The following is a 26,558-nucleotide window of genomic DNA, read 5'->3' as shown; positions in this document are numbered from 1 at the left end:
CCTCTCCAATTTTCAAAACATAAATCCTGAGGGTTTGACGAGGACAGATGCTTTCCTATTTGTGTATAATTTATATACCATGCATTTTTCATTCCCATTTGCTACCTACTTGCACAGACAACAGAGCACCTCAACAATGTCAACAACTTCTTCTAAGTGCACTGTGGCTACAACTTATGGATCATTCATAAAATACTAGGCTAACGTATACGATTAACTCCCCAAGTCTGGCGCCCTGTACTTGCCCAAACACAGCCCCCACTGCCCAACCAGCACTGCTGCATCTGAAACTCTTGCAGAAACAAAACTGACAGAAGAATCCCACTACAGTTGTCTCCAAAGCCCCTGAGATCTTACATGGATTCAAAGGCTAGGAAGCTCCAGACGGCAGAAACCATGTGAAATGAATGCAGAACAGAAAGCCTGGTTGGTTGGTTTCCCTAAACTACCTTGACTATAGCAATATAATCTTACTAAAAGTAAACAGTTAGATGAGACATTAGCAATGGGGCCATAGGTTTAAAACTTTCAATAACTTCAGAAAGATCCATCTAGAGACTATCAGGAGGTATCCAACGTATTATCCTCTTTTCGAAACACAGCTCTTGCTAAATATATACATTATACGATGCCAGGACTCAGACTGTTAACAGAATCATACAGATAGATTTGAATGACTGATCTCTAAATTAGCTAATTGATTCTCCTCTCTAAAACAATAATGATGAAAAGAAGTTGCCTTGTAATCTGTATCTTGTAATATTGTTTTCCTTTGACTGTTTGAAACAATCACACTAGTTGGAGTCACGCAATACATTGAAAAGACAAAACCAAAGCGCTAAACTTTGTAGCCATCTCTAACAATAAGCATACATCCGAATAAATGCTGGGACAGAATCCCCTTCAGCCTCCATGAGTTGAAGACTTTTAGAAACATAGCCTAAAGAATACTGACATGTCAGCCTAGGGATCTTCATCCGTCACTGTGGTTTAACTGGGCCTGTGCATCTAACAGGCAACTCATTCAGTTTCCTTAAATTCACATTAAAAAAGCGATTTCTGCTACTGCAGTACTAAACTATAAAAAATGTATCCTTTCCTCCTTCCTGATAATCCAAAGCAGCATGTATTCTAACAAGCAAGTGACTCAAACTTACATTTTTCTGAGGTTGGGCAATTTCTTGAAGAGTCCGATAGCTTCCAAAACAGAAATATCATTGTCATTCAAACGCCTGATAGGAACAAACAAAAAGACATTTAATACTTCACAGATGTCTGTAGATACAGCTCTGTGACATACAGGGCTGCCACACAGAGAACTATGACCTTTGTTAAGCAAGACGCTATCTGCCATCTCTCTCAGACTCCTAGAGTGAAAAGAGTGTAGCTTTGAAGGAAAGGGAGCATAGAAGACAATCTGTAGTAAAAGCTTAGGATGCCTTTAAGAGCGTAATGCCAAAGGACAGTGTCAGAATGCCGCCTTCTTCCGATGCACAGGATAAGGAATTATTAACCTTAACCATTAAAAAGCCTTGTTTGCATGACTAAACCTCCTTCACGCATTCTGCTACAGAAGGCATGCAATTGGAGATGTGGTCCATGTAAACAAGGGATCTGGTTTCAGGTCCTTTCCCATCAAAGTCCACTTGTCTTCAAAATTAATGCGGAGGCCACTGTCTTGGCAGGCTTTGGATGCAAAAATCTTTATCTGATTACATGCAGCTCCATTTTTCTATGTAGAGACTTTGCCATGTTTCTGGATGTCGCTCTCATATTTTTCAATCTTAACTTCAGATCAACAATTTTTATGGGGGTTTAAATAGAATACCTTAAGTACAATCAATAGAGTACTAACACAAAGAGAGAATTGTGTTTGAAGGGGCTATAATATAACAAAAGAACAAGATTCTTAAGTTACTAAGTAATAAACATGTTTTCTCACACTCTCTTTAGCAGTATATTATGCTTATAATTGCTAAGAATCTTTAAAAGTAAACAAATTTCATAAAAACACTTATAGCTTAACAATACATTAGCTTTAGCAAGAGCCATTTCACTCAAGTAGCAGGCACTGCTGAGATGGAATGAGTTCCTGATCACAGATTTAACTCAAAAGGGTTAATCCATTGCTTAAATAAAACCGACCAGATGCAAAGACAAAGGACTCGGAGGTAGAATGGAAAGGCACCATGCAGCTTGGGCCCCATAACAGGTCAACACTTCAAGAAGACGCACACAGGCAGCTGATGCGCAGCGCCATGGCTCCTTTCTCATCCCCACAGTTCGCATGAATGCTAAGGAAATAAGAGAGTTGTGGAGCTCCTTTGAAATAAAATTAACTTCCCCTTTTTCACACAGCGATTGAAGTAGAAGGTGCCTTGAGTCCCTTTTACAGCCTTTAAAAACTAGGAAAACCAACATGCCCTGCTGAGCACACTTTGGAGAGGCAGCACTTACAGATCAGTAGTATATTCAGGAAGGTGGCTGGGTAATCGGGTGAGTTTTTGGTTAGAGCAGTCTACAATTGTTCCCTCGCAGCGACACTTCTCAGGACAGACAAGGTCCATGAAACACTTCCCGGTGAATTTACTTCTGTAGTCCTCTGACCCTGCAATAAAAGGAAAATATATTCCAGCAAACAGCTCCTGATAACTGCAGCCACCAGAGACTTTATGGAATCTATTCTCAACACTGCCTCCTGTCAGCTCCCAGCTCCTGCACATGATTTTAATACTTGCCAAAGATTTTTGTTCAGCAATTTTTCAAATTACTCCCAAGACTAGTCTGTGTTTTCTCACTCTTCCCTTGATAGATTAATTCCTTGTCTAACAAGCCTACCTGTTAAAAGTATTTTTTGAAGCACGTCTAATTACCTGTTGGAGTCTGCTTCAAAGGAGCTCCAGCAAAGTCACTTTTTCCCATTTGGAACTTAGTCCAGCAACAAGGAAAAGGGAACTCATGAAAGCGGGAGCTACCTTGGTGCATTCTAATGACCCAAGGATTTTTAAAGATGTCATTACAAAGCCCCAAATTTTCAGACCTCAGCTATTAGAGTTATTTTTGAGAGCATTCTTTTATGAGAGAACCTTGTCAATTTTCCAACAATTAGATACCTTTATTAACTATGTTAAACAAACAGCAGAGGAAAGTAATAGCAGTTTAAATCATTTTCATTTTAATTAAGGAACGGGTAGACCATACTTAGTGAGAAGCACTCCCTAATGTACCATTATACCATGATTGCCAGACCTCTTTGACTAGGTTTTTGACCCGTTCTAATGAAATGCTTTTCCAATTAGGCCCAGTGAACTAATCTGTCCTTTTCAGGTTTGGTTTTTCTCTTTTAATAACAGCAGGTTGGAAACTTGATCTCTGTGCTTCAAGGAACTGGGAGCATTAATAAATGTGTATGTAAGCAAAGCGTTGCCAAGACTCTGCCAATACCTACCCACTCACTTCGTATTTCATAATGGAAGCACCAGAATTGTCTCAGGAACCCTGTGTAACGCCCAGTGATCATAACTACCAAGAAGCACTTTTTAACTTTTCCAGAGTTTTAAATGTCAATTGCAAGGCTTTTCAGGAATGATCTGACCAAGTTCAGTTTTTAAGAACCTGAAAACATCAATAAAAACTTAAACCTGAGCTGAAATTTGTTTTTAGAGACTGGATGACATTCTTCACCTGCTTCCCCTTCCCAGACCGATAAGTATACCACTGCTCATTTTATGACCGCATACTATTTTCTGTAAGAAAAAAGAAGTCACCTAAACCCACTATTACTTTAATTTATGTTATGCATTACCTCCACAGGGTGATGCAGTGAAAGCAAGCAATTCTGCAGGCAGTCTAACATTTTGATTCCACAGACACATTTCAGGTTAGTTTTGTAATTCCGAACTAGACTATGAGAAACATCACCTACAGCTTTGTACGTTACCACTTCTGCGGTGCTAAATACTTTGCAGGTTATCATGCTTATTGTAAATTACACATCTAAAGTGAGACTTGGCTACTGGTTTTAGCTTGACAGCACAGCACTTAAAATATTAGGACCACTGGGCATTTTAAAGTATTATAAAAATACACTCTAAGCCTTTCCCCACACCACCATCCTTTAAACTCTTATCCTTTCAGAAAAACCCATCTGATTTCCAGTCCTAAAAATTCCAGGCTTGGTAGTCAAGCTAAAACGATAAGTGACGAGTGTATTACGGCTTGATTACAAGAACATACAGCTATTCTTTCCTAGGTCTATGAGACAGTATATTTGGCTGTTTACAATTCCTTGGAAATAATGCCAACGGTGAATGGTTATCAGGAGCAGAGTTTATTAAAAACTGCCACAATTACAGTACGCCTTGGCAAACCCAGCAAAATTTTCCAGTGATCAGAAAGCATCTTGGAAATCCTCAAATTAACTCTTGAAGAAGCACTTCTAATTTTCATTGTAAAAGCTCTCTTTGAAAGAATAATCACAAACGTCACGAAGTTACACAGAGTAAAAATTTATTAAGTATCATTTTTAGTCTACGGATAGATACAAGATTCATCTTCCTACAGGAAAAAAGAAGGATGGGAAAGTAAGTGGAATGCTCTACAAAAGAGAAAAAGGGGTATATAACATTAGAGGGTGAAAATCAGTTTTGGTGTTCTCTCAAGCTTTCTGGCAAAGTACGTAAAGTATATTTACCACATTTTGACTTAGCAGTCTCACTCTCCTGATGGCATACAGCTTTCCACACTGCATCAGCTACAAGAAGCTGATCTTGCCTGGGCATCAGTCCACTGCCTCCACGCTTACAACAGGGCAAAGCCCTCCTGGCTCAGCAGGAGAGGAAGGGAGCAAACATCACCTTCGTACTTTTCTTTCTTTCTCTCGCTCGCTTTTTTTTTTCTTTGACTTTTTTTTTTTCTTCTAAATGAGGTTAAATAAGAGTTACCCAGGTAAGCACTGAGTCAAAAGTCATCAACAGCATGTATATGCTCAGCAAGTACTCAGTCATCCATTAGACTGTGAGACAGCAGGAATCACCTGCCAAAGACTAGATAAAATTTACTATTTGACCTGAGCCTTGAGATCACTTGGACAGGTGGCTGCTCTATTAAGATATTCCCATCTGGGATACTAATGTGAAACTCAGCCATCTGCTTGCAGAACTATTTAAGTGCGTAAATCCATTCCCACACACAGGGCTTTATCAGCGTACTGCTGCAGGGCTCGGAGCGAACATGACGGGATTCAGGAAGTACAATTACCCATCGCGTACATGTAGGACTTCTTGCATGCTGTAAAATCATCTGTGGAAAGCCATGGAAAAGAGATGCAGGACAGGCAGAGAAGAAACACTTGGCTTCGTTTTACTATTCCAGACCAGCCATTTGGTCATTTTATTATACCTGAAAGCATATGTGCACTGTAGCTGAGAACTCTGTGAAGCTTGGCTGGATGTAAAACATGTCCTGGGAGTTTCTAGTAATTTCCAAAATTAAAAAGAATTAAGTTTGCTGTAAAATGAGAAGCCAAGGCAACAGCAAGGTCTGTATTTAACTGATGGCAACTCTGTTTATCTGAATTGCTAGTTATTCTGATAACATTTGCATTTCACAACTTCTGTGACACCACTATCAGGTACCAGGACATTGCAATTCCTCAGTATCATAAAACAAACACACACACCATTCTACAAAACAGCAGTACTGAGATAAAGAAACATGACGTTTTCAAGTGCTAAAAAATTTTAGGTGCCTTTCTAATACCCATAAGAAGAAATTAAGCAACAGAGACAACTACCTTATTGTCCTATTTGTCTTTTTAACCATTGTTTAGCAAACCCGATTTCAGCTTTTAAAACTTAGCTTTGCGTAAAGGACTTAAAAGGAGTGCTGGATGATCTCGTCTGGAAAAAAAATAAAGCTGTCTCAACAGGGGCTTGAATACTGACCTGATATATTCATTCGAGAAAAGATGGATCCAGCTGCCTCAAATTTGGTACCAAAAATATGATCACAGACATCACCTGGTCTAAAACTTGAACAAAAAAACAGGAATCCTGACGCTCACTTCTTCATGTAACCACTAGATCACAATTCTCATAGGTTGTCAGGAAAAAAAGGAGGTACGTTGTTTGTCATAATTGCACACCGGTAGTATTAATTCTTATCAGTAATTACAGAGACAATCTAAGAATCTCAGATGTCCTTCTTCTGATGGCTCCACAACAGGTACGTAACAAATTTGCAAGACGAGGCAGTATTTCCGTATAAGAAAACTTCTGTATGAGGCTCTCAAAGTCCTTTATGAATAGGTGTAATTATCTCTACTTCACATAGGGGGGAAGGTAGGCAGAAGTACGTTAAAGATCTTATCTAAGCTGTCAAAGCTAAACTGGCCCATTTGGGTATGCTGACTCAGCTTTGTGCTCTGCAACTATTGGATAATACTGTTTTCATGCAGGCCACGTTACCCGTGTCATTTCAAGAGAGAAAAGATAACGCTTTGCAGACTCTTCTGAAGTTCTTTTGCAGTATACTTCTTCATAATGAAATGCCAGCGCAGTGAAGTTGCTCAGATCAGGTCCAAAGTTACGTTAAGTAGCAGGCATCTTGTTACAAAAGCGGCATCCAAAGCGTACTTCAAGTAGAAGGACTCACCGGACAGCTCAAATAGAGGTATGTAGCTTACATTATTTATAAGGTAAGAAGATAAAAATGATTTTTCATCTCTGTAGGTATGGCTGGAATCACCCTTGAATCATATTAATCAACAGGATGCCTAACTTCTTCATTCTAAGAGCAATTAAACAGATTAATTACTTAGAAATGGTTATTCTGCATGCAAGCCCTCTGGAAAGTCTGTCGCAAACATCACTAGGGCTCCCCCCTGCAGTGCCCGGGAGTCTGGTTAAGCAACACTTCACCTTTTTCATTTTTCCTGTGAGAAAAGGGGAATCTCTCACCTTTTGATGCTTCTGAAAACAGCAGAAGTATCCCAGCATGCCATGCGGCAGGGAGTATGCAGCCTTCCATGGTGCTTGACAGAACCATGTTCAATTTGTATTGTTCTACCACATGGTTAGATCAAGCACAAAGGAAAACCCCATGAACAGCCAGAGTCAGAGTTAGGCAGCGCCAAAGAGAGAAGAGCGTTGAGAGGAAGCAGCAATGGAGAAGCACAAGCTGAAGGTTCACGGAGAGCTGCTCTCCACTCCACCCATGCAAAAAGGTGCTGGATACAAGAGGTCATCCTTTACGCTACAACTGCAGGAACACCCTGGAGCACAATTGGGGTTAGTGTACAAGAACAGAGCCCAGGCGAATTCAGAAACAGAACTAATGTGATAGAAAATACTACCAAAGGACGGCAAACAGTTCCTTCCAGGAAGGATGTGCAACTTCCACCACATATTGAATGCCCAATCTATGCTGCTTTTTATTAGCTACTTACTCTCTCCTGGTGTCTCCTTTCAGGATAAATGCCATTTTGGTTTTCTGAATTTATTTAAATGCAATCTTAGGAATACCGCAGCTCGTATTAATAATAGTATGTTCTGAGCTGATGGCCAAGCTCTGGCATTAAGTGCTCCCCAAGCTCCCTTTGAGCCTGATTTCAGCTCCCAGCGGCCTTTCGTGCTGGTGCCACTTACACCGACAATCTGTAATTACTGCTGCTTTTCTTGTTTGTCCAACTGCGCCTTACAGCAAGGTAGGACACACATGCTACCACAGACATATTAAGGCAAACAGGAGTATTTTGGTAGTCTGTTTCTTGGCATAATATTTGTTGGGTTTTGTACATCGTTTGCTGATGGAAGCATTCTCTCCTTCTGACATCCTGGATTATTTCAAACAGCTTTACTTCTTGTAACTCATTCCTGCAACTTTGACGTATAAAGCAGGGCATTCAGTTTTGGCTTGACTGCTCCCACTGAAATAAAACTCCCTCTGCCTTTAACGTCTGCAGAGCTATGCCAGCGGAGAGCGCTTTTGAAAGTCACACCTCAAATGTTCTCGCAGGCTTCACGAATGAGAGAGGCAGTGGCTGTCCTCTGCAACTGCTCAGAACATTTTGCTGGACTTCAGTGAAGGTCAATGCTTGTGCTTTTAAAAAAAAATATCACTTTCCTTAGTAAGGGGTTTGCATTGCCCAAAGAACAAAGTCAGCATCAAGCAGATACTCATTGCCTACATGGAGAACAATGCCAGTACTTGAGCAGAGATGACAGATAATACAGCAAGGGGCTCTGCCTCACCATTTTGCTATGAACCAGCATTATTATGCAGAAAGTCAACACACAATTACTTGGGAACTCCAGAAAATAAGTACAGTGTTAACTTAGTCACCTCATACTGCGGGTTTGCGTACAGCAATGAAAGACAATTTGATTTACTGTCTATCTTTACAATCTAAGAAAGAAAATAAAGCAGCTTTTTAGGGGAACCTAACACAATAAACCTTCAATCCCCACAAGCTGCCAAACTAGGCAGAGTCCTAACTGATACAAAAATTGGATTATTAATTTTCTTTTGTGACTCATGCAACATGCCACAAAGAGGCATTAATTTTCTTCCATGATTCATTGAAAGTATGCATAACCCTGGAATCCACACCTCATTTATTCAGAAATTATACCTATAACTAGCATTCCTGCCAATCATTTTGTATGGCTCTAGCAAAGGAGGATGCAGAGTTCCATACCCTTATTCCTACACTGGTTTAATAATGCAGCAATTCTGGCATGGGCTTTTCAGATAAATTCATCCACAGCATTCTGTTAAGCAAAGAGAAGTAATAGTTCATATCTTCCAAAGACTTTTATATTATATACTGATTTTCAGTATTAAGTGGAATATCTGTAATAAACTCGGTAATTTCAGTGTCAATGAACTCTTTCAGTCCTACTGGAAACAAATGCAGTCAGAGCCCTGCAAACGTCTTCCTGAGAAACCCCTAGAGAATATTTTGAACAAGTCTCTATTCCTTTGCTGCGCTAATTAAACACTGCTTACAATAACTGCCTAAGCTAATCATCAACTACAATGAACAAGAGGTACCAGCACACAAAGCAAAGTCTGCCAAAACCCTAATTTATGTCCCCAGAATACATGAGAGGCAAAATACTCCACAGGCACATTCTGGCCTTTCTGCTTGTTGCAGACTATTGCAAAAAATCTGCAGGAACAGAGCCTCCTCCTCTTTTTACCTTTTTTTTTTTTTTGGACAAAGAGAACAGAAAAAACCAGGGAAGCAGAATATTTTGTAAATTACATTTAAAAAAAAAAATCCATAAGCCTTTGGATGTACATAAGATCATTCTGCATAAATGTTTGGGGGAAAAAAAAAATGTAGAAAAAGGATTGATCATATCTCCAGATACTTGCCAGTGTTCATGAAAAACCCCACCCTCTAGATACACTCAACATACAAGCAGCATTGTACGGTTTGCTCTTAGTGTTAATTCACCTCTGGTAATCCAAGATCTGTTTGTTTATCAGTCACTGAATCCGCAGTTTGCTGAGAATTTGTATATAGGACCCTATTTTTAAGTGTCCCATCAAGCTGTAACACCTCAGGAGACTGCCGCAGGCTCAGAGTAGTCAGATGAAAATTTATTGTCCAATTGCAGGTTCAAACATTCTTGCACTGGTCTTAGCTGACTAGCTCTCTTCATGCCAATGCCTCTCCAATTACTTTCTTCACACTATTCAAGTGACCGCTATACACACACAAAAGTGCTAACTTTGCATCTCTGGTATGTGTTGCTCAGCTTAATCTCAACACATGCAATGGCAATGTGAGAGAAACAAACTTTGTCTCACCTTAGTTTTTGAGGCATCTGAGTTACAAGAGTAATCGCTCAGCTTTCTGCCATAGCTAATGAAGACACCTCCAGAGGACAACTCAGATCTCAAGTGAGGAATCTATATTGCTCTGCACTCTGCCTACATGGGGAATTTAGGACAACTGTTACTTGGATGCCTAAGTGATATGGATGCATCTGTGACTACATTCATTCCCCCTCTTTTCATTGCTTCTTTACTATAGTTGCAAATAAGGATGCTGGTTGGTAACAAAGCAGTTCAGATGTTTAGTTTTTTTGAAGACAACTTCAACTTGAAAATAAAATGAGGCTCAGCCTTAAAATAAACTTTTTAAACTGAGACATGTCAATTTACTTTCTTATTAAGAACCATACTCTCTGCCAAACAGACCCACCTGCTTTATGTTAAGCTTATGCTTCCTTGAGTAAAATGGTTTCTGTTCTGCCTACTTTCCTCCTACTGCAGCGCAGGACGCCTTCACTATAGTGTTCATCACGAGCCAGTGAAGGATTAGAGGAACTAATGCAAATATTAACATAAAGATCTGAATTGCTATTAAAGATTTACAGAAAAGGGAGGGCTATAATCAATATACAGTACAGCCAAATTACTTTTTCAACAGGAACGTTTCTACAGTACAAGGGAATTTAGCTCCATTACTATTAGTCATAGCAGTCGTGTTGTGTTCTCTAATGACTTCAACTTCAGAAAAATTTCATGCAAACCAAAGCTCAAATGTACTCAGTTACAGCGCGCGGTGAAGACTTCAGGTTCATAATTAAGAATTCAGTCTAGGATTTAATCTGCAGGTGATTTGTTGCTGTTAAACAACCTTCCATTCAGACAGAATTATTCCTACGCACAACAAACACACATCCTCAGTTTCCCTATATTCAGAGGTTCTGAAGGTACTTTTGCTGAGTCTTTGTGTGTTTCGGGGGAAAAAAGAAGTAGAACACACAACATTTAACTGAATAAAACCAAAAGAGAACACACAAAAAAACCCCACAGAAAGAAATCTGAATGCAGTTAATTTTCCAGCTGTCCAGATCACAGGCAATGTTTCATATTCCTTTCCCTCACTCTGTTCAAGCAAAAGCCCTGGTCAGCAAAAGCGCTGGAGCCTGGCCTCAGACAAGATTTCCTGCAACTGTGACCAGGCCTAGAGCGTCCTGTGCAGGACTGCTGATCCCCACCACCGTCACCTCCAGCACGGACAACCCCACAAGCTGTCAGGGCTCGGTGCCTGCACGCTAAGGGCAGGCACAACTGCGAATCCCTGAGCACGTGGCACTGCAGCACTGTAACAAGGCAGACAAGAGCAGGTGGATATCGGTGCTTTTCATCAAACAGAAAATGCTAAGGGCAGGAATATGAATACATCGTCTGTAAATGACTGTTTGCTTACTGAAAATGGAAGAAATTTGCAAAGCTGTCATCAGAGTGATTGGCAAATTACGGGAACTACAGTGAGTGTTTCAATCAGATAAATTATGTAAGATCTGGATTCAATTGCCTTGCCTTTCATGACTTTTAAACACTGGTTGAGGTGTAACAATACATTGCACCTTTCATTTTGAGAGCTCAAAGAGCTTAAATAGTGTTTACATGCCACTAAGAGCAGAGAAGGGGATAACCTAGGGAGACCAAGAGACGGGAAACATGTGAAGTGCTGTAGGGACCGGACAGAAAGCCCTGATGTGCAGCCTGTGTTCTCCCGACTGGGAACACTCCATCCCTTGCAGTTCTGTGCTTCTAAGGCTGAAACAATGCAGAGAAGAGAGAAGAAAATTTCAGGTAATCACAAGTAATAGGAACTCTGTTCTGAAGGGGACAGGTAACCCAAGAAAGGTGAGTATGTATGAAGACAGAGACTGGAAAAGACACATAAAGAATTAGGAGGAAAACGGCAATTAGTAAGAAGAGGTTATATCAAATGCCTTCGAAAATTATGAGTGAACAAACAGTAACTACATTACAATGTAATAACAGGGGATAACACAAGAGATATGACACTAGCCCTAAATATGCAAACTCTGGATCCATATGAACCACAGAGGCTGACTTTGATTTGGGCTGGGTTAACAAGAAGCAGTGTCCAAAAAGGAGAGAATTGTGCTGGCAGATGGTTCATTGTCCTCCTCCTATTATTCCCTGTGCTTTTGATTTGTACAACACTATCTGGAACTGAAGTAACTAATTAAAGTCAGTTAGATACAATGTATGCCCCAATGCGAGAGGAAGCAAGAGGACAGGTTTACTCCATAGTATTTCAAATAGTAACCTTATTTCTAAGATTCTTATTTCTAAGAATCAGAAGATAAAAAGCTTTCGTGATGTTATGCTCGTAGATATACATACGTTTTGATCATTATCAGAAATGGTTTGTGTAGGTACAGCAGGTGGAACTTTCATCGCTTTTGAAATACACAATACTGAAACACGCAAACACATCACAGGGAAAAAAAAAGAAGATGTACAGTTGAATACAAGGGCAGATCTCTGCAAAAGCTATTTCATACACAGTGTCACACAGCAATCAAGGATCCTGCCAACTCTTGAAGTGACAATAAGCTACCACAGAGACAACACAATCTGCTCATAGATTCGTTTCCTTTCCTCCTAAAGCCCAGTGCTACTTTAGAAAACAAAACTGCTGTGTAGCGAACTTAATCAAACGCTACTGGTCAGATTATTTTTGTTGTTCTTTTTTCGTCCTGTTCCTACTAAGAATGGGAGCCTCCAGTGACCTAAGGCTGGCAAGTACCATTGGCTCCTTAGGTGGTCACAGCGGGCAGATGCAGCCAAAAAGAAAATGATCATCAGAATTTTACTGTTGCCACTGAAAATGACAGTATTTCCCTTTTCTAAACAGAAGAGAGAGAGAATTAGTCACAGCCTGTTCCTCCAATTTCTCTTTCAAGAAAAACCTTTTTTAGTCTCAAATTCTAAAGCTGTAGGGAGAGAGCTGAGCAAGGGGGAGGTTTATTATTATTTTGGTGCATTGCATTAAATGGAAGGAAGAAAAACGCAGGAAAGAGTATCTATTGCAGTCTGAGGCTTAAACATATCTGGTAGTATATTCAACAGCTTTGCCTGTCTCACAGCCCTGGGCAAAAACATGCCCCTTTCCCTGCTGTTCCTTCATTTCATGCTATAATGCTTCCAATTCTCCTTTCAAAAAGAATTATGTACATTATCTACCTGTTGCACAGAATCTCCTTCCTATGGCCACTCATAACCTTTGCAGATGTTGCTCCGTAATTATCAGTAAAAGCTTGAGTCATTTGGTTCAGGGAGGAAATAGCATCTGGGAAAAGTACCTCGATGATGAATTAAAAACAGAAGGCACGTTCTTCTTGCTAAATACTATCTAAAAGGATGGTGGGGAGCTGAAATGAAAACTGAAGGAAACAATATGCAGGACAAAGTTTTCTAGATTTGATTTTTTTTTTTTTTTTTACTATGCTGCGTAGTTTTGTCTTCACGGTTTCATTTAATTAATCAACTCCAGTTCTATTTAGCCCATCTGCATCTCTGAATGTGTCCTCTTGACATTACCTTCTTGATGTTCCTCTGCCATTTCAAACTGATGAAACATCTCAGCTTTTCTTCCCCATTCCTGCTAACCACTCCTCTCTCTCCTATCCTCGTACAAAAAGCACTTCCCTTTCTTCTCTTAATTTACTGAACAATCACGGTTTTTTTCTCATGCCAGGTCCTTCCTGACAGTCCCCTTTACGATACTTTGTAGAAATAAAATGAAGGTGGGAAACACACAGATTGCTTCAGGACAACCTCAGAATTTTATGACTTCAGAACTGGTCCTTTCCCTGATCTCAAAGTATTAAGCTCACCTAAGTTTAACTACGCATGGGTGTGTGATCCTGACAGCGGCTGAGTACCTCTGCTCCCGCAGAGCTCACGCTTTCTGTGCATCCTCATCACTTCTCAAAGGTCAAAGACCAGGTCAGGATAAAATCCCTCACGTTGCTTCCTAAACCAACCCCTCATATTCACCGAGCTTTCCCCCACAGAACCATTTTTCTGACCATTGACACGTACTAAATGTATTAAACAAGCTACACGAGAATATCAGGATCCCGAAACAAGAATCCTTTGAGAAAAAGAGATGCACATTTACAGAAGGATATAAAATAAAAATTCTTTTCTCATACACTGAGCAAAAGATGTGAAAACTAGACAGGGAGAATCCCACAGCCAGCAAGGACACTGACAAGTTACTAAGCATTGTCATCCCGGTGGGATCGTCGTGCAGGCTCATCCCTGGATAACACAAAGCACTGCTCAATAGTCTGACTTTGAACGATGAAGATTCATACCTCATGGACTTTTCTGCACAGAGACATGCTGCATTAAATCCTGGGATGAAACATATTCCTCAAAATGAAAACATGGAAAATTCCTGCTCAATGCCAAGCCTGAAGCAGCCATGATTCAAAGGGACAACTTCAGCAGAACAGGTGCCAAGGAGGTCTGTTCTCCGGATTGATTTACAAACTAAGATTCTTCTCAACCATTAGACGTTCCCCGTTTCATGTGAGCGGACAGTGAGTTGAGTTCAATGGATCTCACTGCCATCTGGAAACTCTACAGGCAAGGATATCTTCTCTATTGAGTTTTCGAATAGAATTAGTTTTCATCCAGCTGAAATCTTTGTTCTGAAGCTGTACAATCCCTGCTCTCCTCCTTCGTAAGTCAGGTTTATGCCTTTTCCATGTGGTTTTGATATACTCGTAGAACTGGAGACCAAGGAAAAAACAGCCTAATGCCTGAAGGAAAGGACCCCCAAGACAAGAACTCACACAAAATATTATTCTGAACATCACCAGGTACTGTGTTCTGCATTGTTGCTCTTCTTAGCTATGACCTTTCATAAACGATATCAGATGGTGCTTGCCTTATCCAATAGCCCGCACCATTGCTCAAGGCATGCATGCACATACATAACATTAATTTCTCTAGCCTATTAATAAAAGCAGAAGAAAATAACAATGGCAAATTGGGTACAGATTTATACTGATCTCTTTCTGCAGTCTACTTTCCTTTCTAAATTATATTTATGCATTTTCATTTCCAGGTTCTTTAAATATGAATATTACTGACTAATTGTCTTCTTACTATGATGGACACAATCCAAAAACCTAGATAAAGTATGTCATAATTTCAGTTCTGGTTATAAATTTTGTGGCTTGAGTCACAAGTGATTGAAGACTTTAACAAGCATGCCCAAGAAAACCTGACTGCAAATGAAGTTATCTTTATTTTATTTTCCCCATAAAGAGAAGGTTTAGCTCCGCATATTGCTCGCAGAGATACACAAAGCACAACGGCTTGTTTTGGGCTGCTGCCATTCAGTTTCATGCTGCATCCCCATCTAGAGTCATTAATCTTTTACCACCAGGAACACAATTAATCATGCTAGGTTTTTTTTCAGAGGAAAAAGACAAAAATCATAGTAATTTTTATAGAAAACACTACAAGGTACTCCATCAATAATAGTAATTTTTCTTCTCAGTACACACTAATAGATTAGCTCACTGAAACCTGCTTGTCTTTACAGTATACAAAAATGCAGTAATCTAAAATACATATAACCAACAGAAAAAACACACGAAGAAGCAGTCTGCTTAGTTGTGCTGTATAAGGCAATAAATGTCCTTTTACTGATAGCTGGACCATAAATAAAGAACGGATACGGTTGAGAAAAAGGTGTTTATGTTACTTTGGAGGTTATTTTCAGGTGGAAACATTTTTCCACCTAGCTCACAACACAAAATCTTTGCCTAAACTATGATGCAAGTTTTGATTCAAAACTTACTAAAACCAAAAATCTTACCAACTTCGCTGGCAGTTTTGCTTGAACTACTGCATGTTGCTTGTGGATATAAAAAAAATCTGTGAAAGTATGTGAATCGGTGCCATCCCCTCACCTCCTGCTTCGCTCGCATCCTAGGTCAGAAATGCCCATTGCCAGCTGTATGAAAATCTCACTCATACTGTTCTCAGCCTTTGAGGTCTGAGAACTTACTTGAGCTCAGCTCTCATTACGGTCAATAAAAGTTCTGCCTGAATAAAAATGACGATCCATCCACCTTCCACCCCTTCAAAAGATGATATTTGCCACATGGATTCATATATATCTTCATTGCTCTTCAGACATTTTATAACCTAGTAACTCTTTTAGCATTAAATGTCACAAGCTTTTCTCTTTTCTTTGTTTTTAAGAGACACGCAGAAGACAGCTACAGACTGCCCCCTTTTTTTGTTCCTTTTTTTTTTTTTTTAAATCCATAAGGTAATTGGCTTTCTGGAGAACTAACTGAATTTTCCAAATTTAATTTTAAAAGATGCTCCATAATATCCATTTATAGCAAACACTGTCCTGCAGATTTGATTAGTAGGCTCTCTGGACCTGCTTATTTCTGAATTGAAAGTGCAGTACAGCTTGGATAAATGAATTACCTGAGCAGCGGAACTTCTTGCTCTTGATCTGGCTGATTCGTTTGTTGGCAAGGCGACGCGGATTGCTGCATCGAGCGCCGCTGGTTTCTATCGGATTATCCTGCAGGTAATCAGCCAGCCACTTCAAATGGCAGTCGCACACAAATGGATTCTGAGCTAAATGTCTGCGAGAAGGATGGGATGTTTAATCAGAAGCGACCTGTGACACTGTACTCCATCACTGTTTTTCACAAACGCAAACCTGAAGAGTAGAGTAATTGAATAAGCTTCCAAAAACCCAGGCCTGGCGGAAACCACACGGAGCTGCACATGAATGGGAGAATTCTGTGAGCTATCACATTTCGTAGCTCATTAAGCCTGCTGCAAGTCCTTTCACAGAAGAAACAAAAATTAGTATAGCAAAGCCTGCTTTAAAGGACACAGACCTTCTGTCTACAAAGTCCAATGTTCTCTCCTGAGAGCTCGATATGCTGCCTTTTGAGTGAAACGCACCTTCTTAGATGCACCTGACCCGAACACCGGTTTGTATCCTGGTTTAAAATAAATTTTATTGGCAAGCTCAGTTTCCTAGGGATCAAAATGTGAATTAGTAAAGTGCCTTGGATCTGTAGGCAAAGCCAGAAGCGATCCAGAGGCCTCTTCTCAAGAGTGAAGTTGATATTTGCATATACTCATCATGCATAACAGCATTCCCCTAATAGTATGTATTTTTTCCTAGACCAAAAATTTGTACTTTTGAGACTGAACTGTTTATGCAAGGTAAGAACTTGACTCTATCCTTCACCAGAATTTGCACAACATATTTCCCACGCAACTGGAAACAGGTATCACAGCACTGATTTTAACTGGATATTTAGACTTTGTTAATAGAAATCTGCTGGAGTATCTTGGAGAGAAACAGTATTTCTCTGCTGCTGTTATGATTCATTCTGCTTGACAAAGTTGAGCACTATATCAGGAGAGTGCGTCAGGTCTTTCTCAGAGCCTGATTGATCTCAGTTAAGCTAACTTGCACCAGTCCCTCTAACTTCCAAGGGAGCAGGACATGGCTCTCCAATAACTGCAAAGACAGTTTAAAAAAAGACAGATGTTTAAATTTGGTTTAGACAGCAGTGTAAAGTTATAGCCTCACAAGAACTCTGCTCTGTTACTGTTCGTGTATCTTTTCCACCTGTAGAAACTTACTTTCTTTTCTGTTTGCAGTTATATTTATGAACTGTCACTTAACAGAATAAGTATAAAATACAACAGAGCAAGGGCTGTCAAGGAGTGGGAAGTGAAAGCATACATAGCAGAAAGTGCCTGAAGAAACTAAAGATTACTGTTGTAGAAGAGCTATTCCTGGTATGAAAGGTCCAAAGAACAAACAAGCATATAGACACAAGATAAGGGACGGGTTTCGTAGCTCTAGAAAAAAGGCAGAAAATGGCCATCACCTGGAGTACTAAAAATGGGAGAACGAATCAAAACATTTAACGAAAAAGTGTCTCAGTGTGAAGTGACAAGTCCATTCTAAGTAACGGCCACCAGGAGTACCAACAAAACCCCATGGAAACCAAGGAGAAATTTTTATACCTGAAGGGTGCTGCCTGTTGTTTAACTTGACAAATCTTACATACCTCTGTAAATGAACCTTCTCTGTCGTCCCTGCTTACATATGTAACTATGTACACATAGAGCATGTTGCAGCAGACGACAGCACGGCAGAGGTAGGGAGGCAGGGCTGGGCAGGGTCGTACGTGATTATTCTAATGCCTTAATGATTTGCAGCAATACATACTGGCCAGATATCTGTTAGAAATTAAGGTTGTGCTTGTGGCCACCTGAGGACGTAGCAGGTACCCTGCTGCTAGAAATCATCCCTAACAGTTCATTTTCATATGAATTAAAACATTTCCAAAACTAATTTAGCCACTGCATTTCCAGTATTAAAATATATATGTGCATGTGGACAGATACATTTCCAGTACTATAGTATGTGTATATATACACATATATGATGTACATATATATTCCAGTATGTGTATATCTACATAAACATACATATTTTAATACTGGAAATGCATATACTTACATACTACATAAACACATGGAGCCTTACATCTATATATGCACACACAAATATATATAAACACACATATGCAATATTGGGTGAGGGGGTTCTTCCTTGTTTTTCATTTATATCAGGCTGCCAACTCCAGCTCTGAAGGAGTACTATTTACTTTATTATCTTACTTCTCACAGCTTTAGGAGGAAACCTTCTTCCGTAAAATATCAAGTCATTTCTATACTTTTGCTTCCAATTTTGCTTCTGATCCCTCTTCTCCTAATGCCTCCAATGCAAAGACTCTCAGAAAATGTTTAGTGGATTTTCTTAATGGATCAAATAATGCAATGTATCATTTCCCTCGAGTGGAATGTCAGCTGAAATATGGTTTCAGGAGTCACGAACTGTACAGCAGGACTCAGAACCAGTAAGGAGAGATGCCAAGTCACTAGCTCGTTAAAAACTGCTAGGCAATGGTTTCAATAGAATCTGCTGTTCATATATTGTACAGAGTCAAATTTACATATTATCTTCCCAACAAACAGTATGAATTAATTACTCTGGGAGCTTAATACAGTTATGACATTTATGTCACTATGGGGAGGCTGTATCGATAGCTGGCTGTGCTGAATTTATGCAATACTTTTTCTTCTTGCTCCTTTTATTTGTCAGAAAAGGAGAGGCTATTACCTTGGGGTCTCTTCCAAATTGTCTTAATGTCAGATGCAAAACCTTTGCAAAGACAGGCAACATCTTTGGGGGAAAAAGAGCGCGCTGTCATTTATCATATGCGTGCATACTCACAGAGTCTGGATCGATCGGAGAGGTGCAAAGAGCCCCTTGCTGATGGTCTGCAGTTTGTTGTCATAAAGAGATAGCAGTTTGAGATTATGCAGACCTTGGAACGTGTTTACCCTCAGGCAGTTGATCTTATTGGCATTGAGAAGCCTGAAAACAGAGGAAAGGTTTATAATTCATTAATCTTGTAATAATCAAATAAAGATACACTGAACTTTGGGGTTAAATCTAAAAAAATATTAACCCAGCCACCAAAGCCAACCCACATTTAAAGGTCTTCATTTGCCCGTTATTAAAAAGGTGAAAAAACCACAGTCAACATTAGTACTCTCCTAGCTGGGGAATATACAGACATGTAACAGTGCTAGCTATCTTAAAATACTTAAAAGATTTTTTTTTTTGGTATGCCGAGCCCCCTGCCCCCATTTGTTCAAAATTCCACACAAATATTTAAAGAAGTCTTCAGCTTAATATACACAGAAATGGCAAATACTCCCCACCTTGCTACTGCATGCTACACAAAGTCCACAATGTGAAGAACCTTGTTTTTCAATTTTCTCTACCAGCAGCTGTCTTAAGTCTAACTGAAATTCTGGAAGTTTGACATCTTTTGATAAGCAGTGCAGGGTTAATTTGATCATGGAAGGGAGGAAAACGTGATTCTCCTCAGAGACAAGAAAAGAGAAGTGTAGGGTCTGGACTAGTCAAGCAGTGGAACAGGTTGCTCAGAGTTGTGCAGTCTCCATCGTCGGAGGTTTTTGAGATGATACCGGATGAGGCCGTGAGCAACCTGCTCTGACCTAATAAGGTGACTCTGCTTTGAGCAAGAGTTCTCCAGCCTCATCGGCTGGGGACCACCTGAGGTCCTTTCCAACCTCCGCTGTCCTACAGTTCCCTGAATCGACTCCATTCCAGTCACACCGGATTCTTATGCAGTTGTGGAAAAGCAGTAGAAAGGCAATTTACATATTTTTATATATATATATATATATATATATATATATATATATGTATGTATTTCACACATCTACACAGCAGCCAGTTGGCAGAACTAATCAGTTCAGCCAGAAAATCTTGGACAGTATTTGTGCAAGTTCTCTTAGATTATCCAGCCAGAGTTCTGTCACGTATAACAAGAATATACAACCCTAACGGCAAGCTGGATCTCCCTCTGAGACAATCAAACACAAGAACACGTAAATTGTCACTGTCATCTGCATATGTGGTATTTTACACTTAGAAGGAAAACAGGCAGGAAATGACCTGTTCTTCTTACAAAAGCCAAAATCCACATCTTTTGACTACTATCAGCCTGAGAAAAATGGTACATTGCAAACAATACATGCTGGTAACTCAGTTCTCTTGGTCACAAAATTCTTGCTACTTTGTCAATGAGTTTGAAGGGCTTCATATTGCAACCTTGTGGCCCTCTATGAGGCACGACACTAACACTAAATCAGAAGACAAACGTGTTTATAGGCAAAAGGGAAAAGACATCCTCCATTCCTCCGCAAGCAAATATACCATCTTAAACACACCTCTAAGAGCACAGGGAGCTTCCTTTTTCAACAAACTGCACATAAACCACTATAGACAACAGGCAACCTACCAGGGAAGAAACGCATGCTTGTTAGCTGCACAGGACGCTTTGCTTTTGCTCCAAAAGTAACATCAGAAGGTGCTTCCTCTGCATAGCACCCTGCCTTTGCATTGCTGAAACCTTTGGAACATCGTACACTCATTACAGCTCTCTGCTCCTACTGTCGTTCTGGCAGAGCCTCATTACTGCAGTGAATGGCCACAGTAATTGTGATATGTAAAAGACAGACACATGTTTGGGTAGAGCCCTTTTCTCAAGGAGAGCAGGAATGCAGTGCTTTGGAATGAGAGGGCATGAGAGCAGAACCCACCTTTCTAGCCAACAGAAAAGTCAGTATCAATTTACCTGAAATTTCTTCTTTCTAAGTCGTGGAAAAAGAAGTTTGACATTAGATAAGAGACACCTAATTCACACTCCTCTCAACTCCACCAGCAGTAACAGGGTAATTTTCATATTAGGCTACAGGAACAGTTCCTCCCATGCATTCGACTTCTGAGACTTGGCTCCAGCAGCAAACATCAATGTCATCTCTTGCTATTTGCTTCTTATCACCATTCGTATGTTCAAGCCAAAGCAACCTCCATTCTCTCTCGGTTCCCGTGCATTATGCATTTCTCTTTCAAGCTTGGACATTACCTTTGCCATACAGAACAGGTTAACAAGTCATTAGAAGGCAGACTCAGCTACTTAGTTCAATCCCCAGATACTGTTCAACATGCCACTTATGAACAGATACGTTCACAAGGACAGGGAGTAGAAACCAAAGGATTTGTAATGCCTAAGTGGCATTTGAACATATCTGCTCACACGTTCACTGGTCCCACATTGTTTTTAGGTAATGCACGTTAGCTTAGGTTGGTTGTTCCATGGCACGGGCTTGGTACCTAAGTTATACAGGAAAAAAACTGAAAGCAAGTATGTACTTTGATTTATTTTGCTAGATACTATTTTTTTTTCTATTTTATGTTGCGAGCAGTACTTTTAACAAAGCATAAAGCAAAACCGAAAATAATCTCAGTAATAAGAGTATTTACAACTGATCGTTTGTTGCGTTAGTATATGCAGACAACTAGCATGTCTTTTGGCGATGCTTAAGAAGCGCACACATAGCAAAGCTGCATTGCGCAGATGCTATTCACTCCTGTGCAAAGAGTGGGCTTGAAGTCTAACCATCATTGATCCCACTCAATAAACCCTCAGAGCAAAGCTGACCTAGACCTGCAGTGAAAACACAGGATTCGAATTCGTTCTCTGATTAGTTTCAACAAAACATGAATAAACCCAATGCTGGAAATTAGAATTTAAAATGTGACAAGTTTTCCTGGCATGAATTTTCCATGAGTAGATTCATGGTGATATGATCTGTGACATTTCTGTAAGAGCCAAATACCAAAAATGAGAGAAACTGATCCTATATAGAGCCACAAACACAGAGGCACACTCTCTTCCTTAAGCATCAGAAAAAGTAATTTGGAACAGGAAAGTGCTTGTGCAGACTGTTTGGATGGGGGAATTCAGGTACTACACAGCTTTTCTGAGGTGACACCACCTATTCTGTATATCATCTACACAATATATTTGCAGTACCTAAATCTAAAGAGGATAGACCGTGTGCTCAACGGTAACACAGATGTGGCCATATTCGGTGGATCATGAGATAGATTCATGTCCTATTTCTGACCAGAATCAGTGAGAAAAGAGGAGGGGGCAGAAATGAAAGCCTGTGAGAAAGCAGAATAAATCATCCTTAAAAATGTTTTCCTCCTACTTACCGTGAGTTAGAGGATGACTTTTGGCCAGAAGCATTAAGGTTTATATTCCTTTCAAAACTCTCGGTTACTTTGAAATATTCCCTCTATGGATATTCCCCTATGTAAGTTCCAATTCTTTGCTTGATCTTTCTTCACTGTCACAGCCCCCCTAATGGCATCTAATTATTAATTAGGTATAGAAGGCTGGCCTCACATGGAGTTAAAAGTGGTTGTAAGAATTTTTTTTTAAACTCACACAAAGGCAGATGAGAAGAACATATAGGAACTAGAAACACTGATCTTCCTTAAACACTGAACCATGCTGTAAAACATACTAAGGGCTCCTTTTCATTGAACTCACACCAAAAGAAGGGACAATATTAAAAGTCGAGTCTTATTTAAAAAGAATTACATGCTATTTATTTTGCACCAACATATGGTGAAAGTAAATTCCACCGATTTTCCTGTTTTGTTATCAGCTTGATTGGATGAGATTTACACACGGCCTCCAGATGTGGTGCAGCATTGAAAAGGAGGTTAAAAATTCAAGTAGAAATAAAACCGCCTGCTACCCAGAGGGATGATGGTTTATTAACTCAAGTCTCCATTTTCATCCCCCTGGATATGTTAAAACCATGAAGAAATCTCTTGCAAGCCTAGGACCACCAGAGGATACAGGAGAACGGTTAAAGACCTTGTGGTTTACACACCATTGAAAGCAATGAGCAGAGCAGAGCGGTATTACAATTCCATGAACCCATTTCCTGAAAAAGTGAATTTGTCCACACACATTGAAATAATAACGTGCTTCAGCTAAGCCTTTTGAATGAATGCGTACTGAATTGGCACTGTAATTGTATCAGATGCTCATAAGCACCATCTGCATAATTAAGATGGTCCCATAATTGAATTATATGCCTAAGCACAGTTTCAAGTGATTTAACATTTAAATAACATTTTGAACTCCAAACCCAAAATGATTTAAAAAATTGTTTTTTAAGAGCAAATGGGGATGCTTATATAGCTTTTACCCTTAGCAATGTCTGTATTTTCAGCTCGGTGAAGTCAAGTAATCAACTATCAGAAAATAACTACGTAACTTGGAGAATGAAACAGCAGCCTAGCAACCTTAGCACATGCTGGAGACTGCAGGTTGATTTCTGTTGCTACAGGATGGACCAGAAATCATCCTACATTAATGAGCCAAAAGGAGAGCGTCAGGGAGAAAAGCTGCACAGAGGCACCGGAAAACTTCTCTTTCTTTTTCGCTAGCTTTGCATTTTGACAGCGACAACAACATGATGAAAATGAAAATGTTCGGCATCCCGTGAACTGGCTGGCGCATCCCACATGCCAGACTCCACGGGGGAAAATGAGAACTCACCAGAAAAAGGCAGATGTAAAATGCACAGGAGACGTGTAAGGAAGAGGGGAACTGGGTAACAGTTTTGCACGGGTAACAGAGAATACAAATTGAATGTACGTGATTTCTATAGAATATCGATAGTCAAAGGCTTCACCTACATTCAAAGACAGCAAAGAAAGGACTCTCGGCAGAAAGCATTCCTTAAGATATACAATACCTGTTACAAAAAGTCAAAAAACTTTTTAGCATGTTTTTTTTCAGCATTTTCTCTTGAAATTTACAAGGAATCAAGCGTCATCTTTGATTGAAGATAACTTATCACGGGAGAACAGCTGAAGTGCCAATACGGAAGTATCTAGTCAAGTACTCTGTCCTCCCAGCAGTCAATGATGAGCAACGTCTAATGACAGAATTGTGTGTGCCCCTGCTTACTTATTGGCAAAATAATTCTATTAGGTTCCAGGAATATTTTAAAATGGCCTGGAGTGTAGGGGAGCAATCTGACTGCCTCTCGCTGTGTCAAGATATTTAGCCATCTACTAAATTTACATTTTCTAATGTGATGACTGACCACTGAAGAGTCTGTCAGTGCTTCAATGGATAATAACCAGTGTGAAATCATCATCATGCTTGCTTGAACCAGCTTCAAGTGTTCCTCCACGTTCAGGAAACTGGATGATGGTGATGGCGATGACAAATTTATTCAACGTAAATTAAAATAGGAAAGTCACGAGCTGATAATGAGTCAAGAAGGAAGCACAGAGCACAGTCTGACAGTCCTGTTTTGGAGAGATTTTAAAGGCCTCCTTTCATTCCTGATCCAAAAGACTGCAACTCCAGTTGAACACCATCCATAAAACAATCCTGCAGTACTCACGTTACTACCTGGAGAATTATAAGCACATGTTGCCATAGCATCTGGACTTCTGTTATTCAAAATTCAATATTGTCCAATTTACGCCTGCAGATAAGGTCACAGCTGATATTAGATAACCGCATGATAATTCAGACGCACAGCAGAATAAACACATTTTCTCAACTTCCCGTGCTACCAGGGAGTTAGTTTCTTGTGCAATAATAACTAGGAGAGCTTCTGTCAGGTGAGTCCAGCTTGGAGCACTGGCGTCAGAAGAGCTAATGAATTACACGCTGACGTACGAACTAGCGGTTGTTTGGGAAGCTGCATGCAGACAGGCTACAGAAGTGACACACAAAAAAGGCAGATGCTGTTGCAGTCTTCATTAGTGCTTGACTGTAATTGTATTTCTGTGTCTGGCAGATGTTGCTCCCTCACTTTAACAGCAGTTATTGAGTTTAGTAATATTATCACAATAGCAGCCTAAATGCAGAAATCTGAAGGAAAAAAAGCTTGAGGCAAACAGCTTGAAAACAATTCTAAAGCTATTAAACAGGTCTGTGCAGAGAGTATTCTGTGCTGGACTAGAAGGACAAGGGTTGCATAGTATCTCTGCTGTAGCCAGAAATACTTTGAGCAATCAAGGGAAAAACTCATATATCATTTTGCTAAGAATTGAGAGTCACGCAACCCAGAAACGACATAGGTTGCAAAGGACCTCCAGAGGTCATCTGGTCTGAACCCCACTCGAAGCGTGACCAATTTATAGATATTTAATTATTTGCTTTATCTGAGAAATAATTATTTCATCAGGTCACAGGATAATTCAGCACGGCAGGAAGCTTGAGAGGTTTCTTGTCCTGTTAGACTGCCCAAAACAGAGTGAGCTATAAGGTCAGACCAGGTTGCTTAGACTTTTATTCAGCTTGGTCTTTAAAATCTTCAAGGACAGAGAATACACAACTTTCTGGGCAGCCTGCTCCACTGCTTGACTTGTCGTTGTGAATATGTTTCCCCTTACGTCTAGTCAGAAGGGCTCATTAAAAAATGCCTGTTGTCTCTCCCCCCTGAGAAAAATGAAGAACTCCATAGAACAAGATTTTATACGTCACTTAGAGCTCACAAGATTGATATGGGGAGGAGGAGAGACTACTGTGTTATGAAGCACTTGGAAATGGAAAACTGTAATTTCTTTATTCTGGTATTTATATACTGTTTGCATCACTGTTTAATGATATTTATGTATATAACAGCGTAATGTATACAATACAAGATATTGGAATTGATGTACATTCTTTAGAGTAATTCAGTATTTCTTTTTTTTTTTTTTAAATACTTTGTATGGGTTTGTACTTCACTGGATTTTCTTTGAGCTTCTAACAAGCTCCAAAAGTATACAAAATAAATAATTGGTAGATCCTATTTTAAGCTCTTAAGTACTGGGATTGAATTTACAATTACAAATCAACACAAGCATTTCAAACTTGGCAAATCTGCCATGGAGATATGTTCCAAGCAACCTCACCAGAGGTGAGGAGTACCAGGTATCTCACTATTCATCCAAGGAGAAACAGCATAAAAAGCAGGTTAAAAAGGAGAATCACTCAAGGCAAAATTTGAGTGGTTGAATTTTGAGAAGACTGATAACAGCAGTTTCTGAAAGTACACCCATGACTCATCACTCCACACAGGTCAATTTTAAATAAAGGTCAGTTGAAGTTGTAAATATTAGATCTAGTTCCAATTTTAACCCAGGTTAGATGACTGGATCTGGAAGTCTAATTTTTCACCACTTTTGAAATTACTTTATCTGTCAATACGTCACATTCCAG

General features: G+C 39.8%; 1 protein-coding gene across 2 annotated transcripts in view; it reads right to left on the bottom strand.

Annotated features, from left to right (window-relative positions):
• SLIT3 (slit guidance ligand 3) overlaps positions 1-26,558 on the bottom strand; it is a 601,195-nt gene that overhangs the window by 125,180 nt on the left and 449,457 nt on the right. For both annotated transcript variants that reach the window (XM_087759961.1, XM_087759962.1), the window contains 4 exons: positions 19,160-19,303; positions 16,309-16,472; positions 2,458-2,608; positions 1,158-1,232 (listed from right to left, as the gene is read on the bottom strand). In XM_087759961.1, coding sequence (XP_087616087.1) covers positions 1,158-1,232; positions 2,458-2,608; positions 16,309-16,472; positions 19,160-19,303 — 534 coding nt within the window. The remainder of the gene's footprint in view (positions 1-1,157; positions 1,233-2,457; positions 2,609-16,308; positions 16,473-19,159; positions 19,304-26,558) is intronic.

The sequence above is a fragment of the Nipponia nippon genome, unplaced genomic scaffold (assembly GCF_047370975.1).
Source record: "Nipponia nippon isolate SJK-2023a ecotype South Korea unplaced genomic scaffold, ASM4737097v1 scaffold_21, whole genome shotgun sequence".
Classification (NCBI taxonomy): Eukaryota; Metazoa; Chordata; class Aves; order Pelecaniformes; family Threskiornithidae; genus Nipponia; species Nipponia nippon.
Note: the sequence above shows the minus strand (reverse complement) of the source record. Positions and strands in the feature narration are given on the sequence as shown.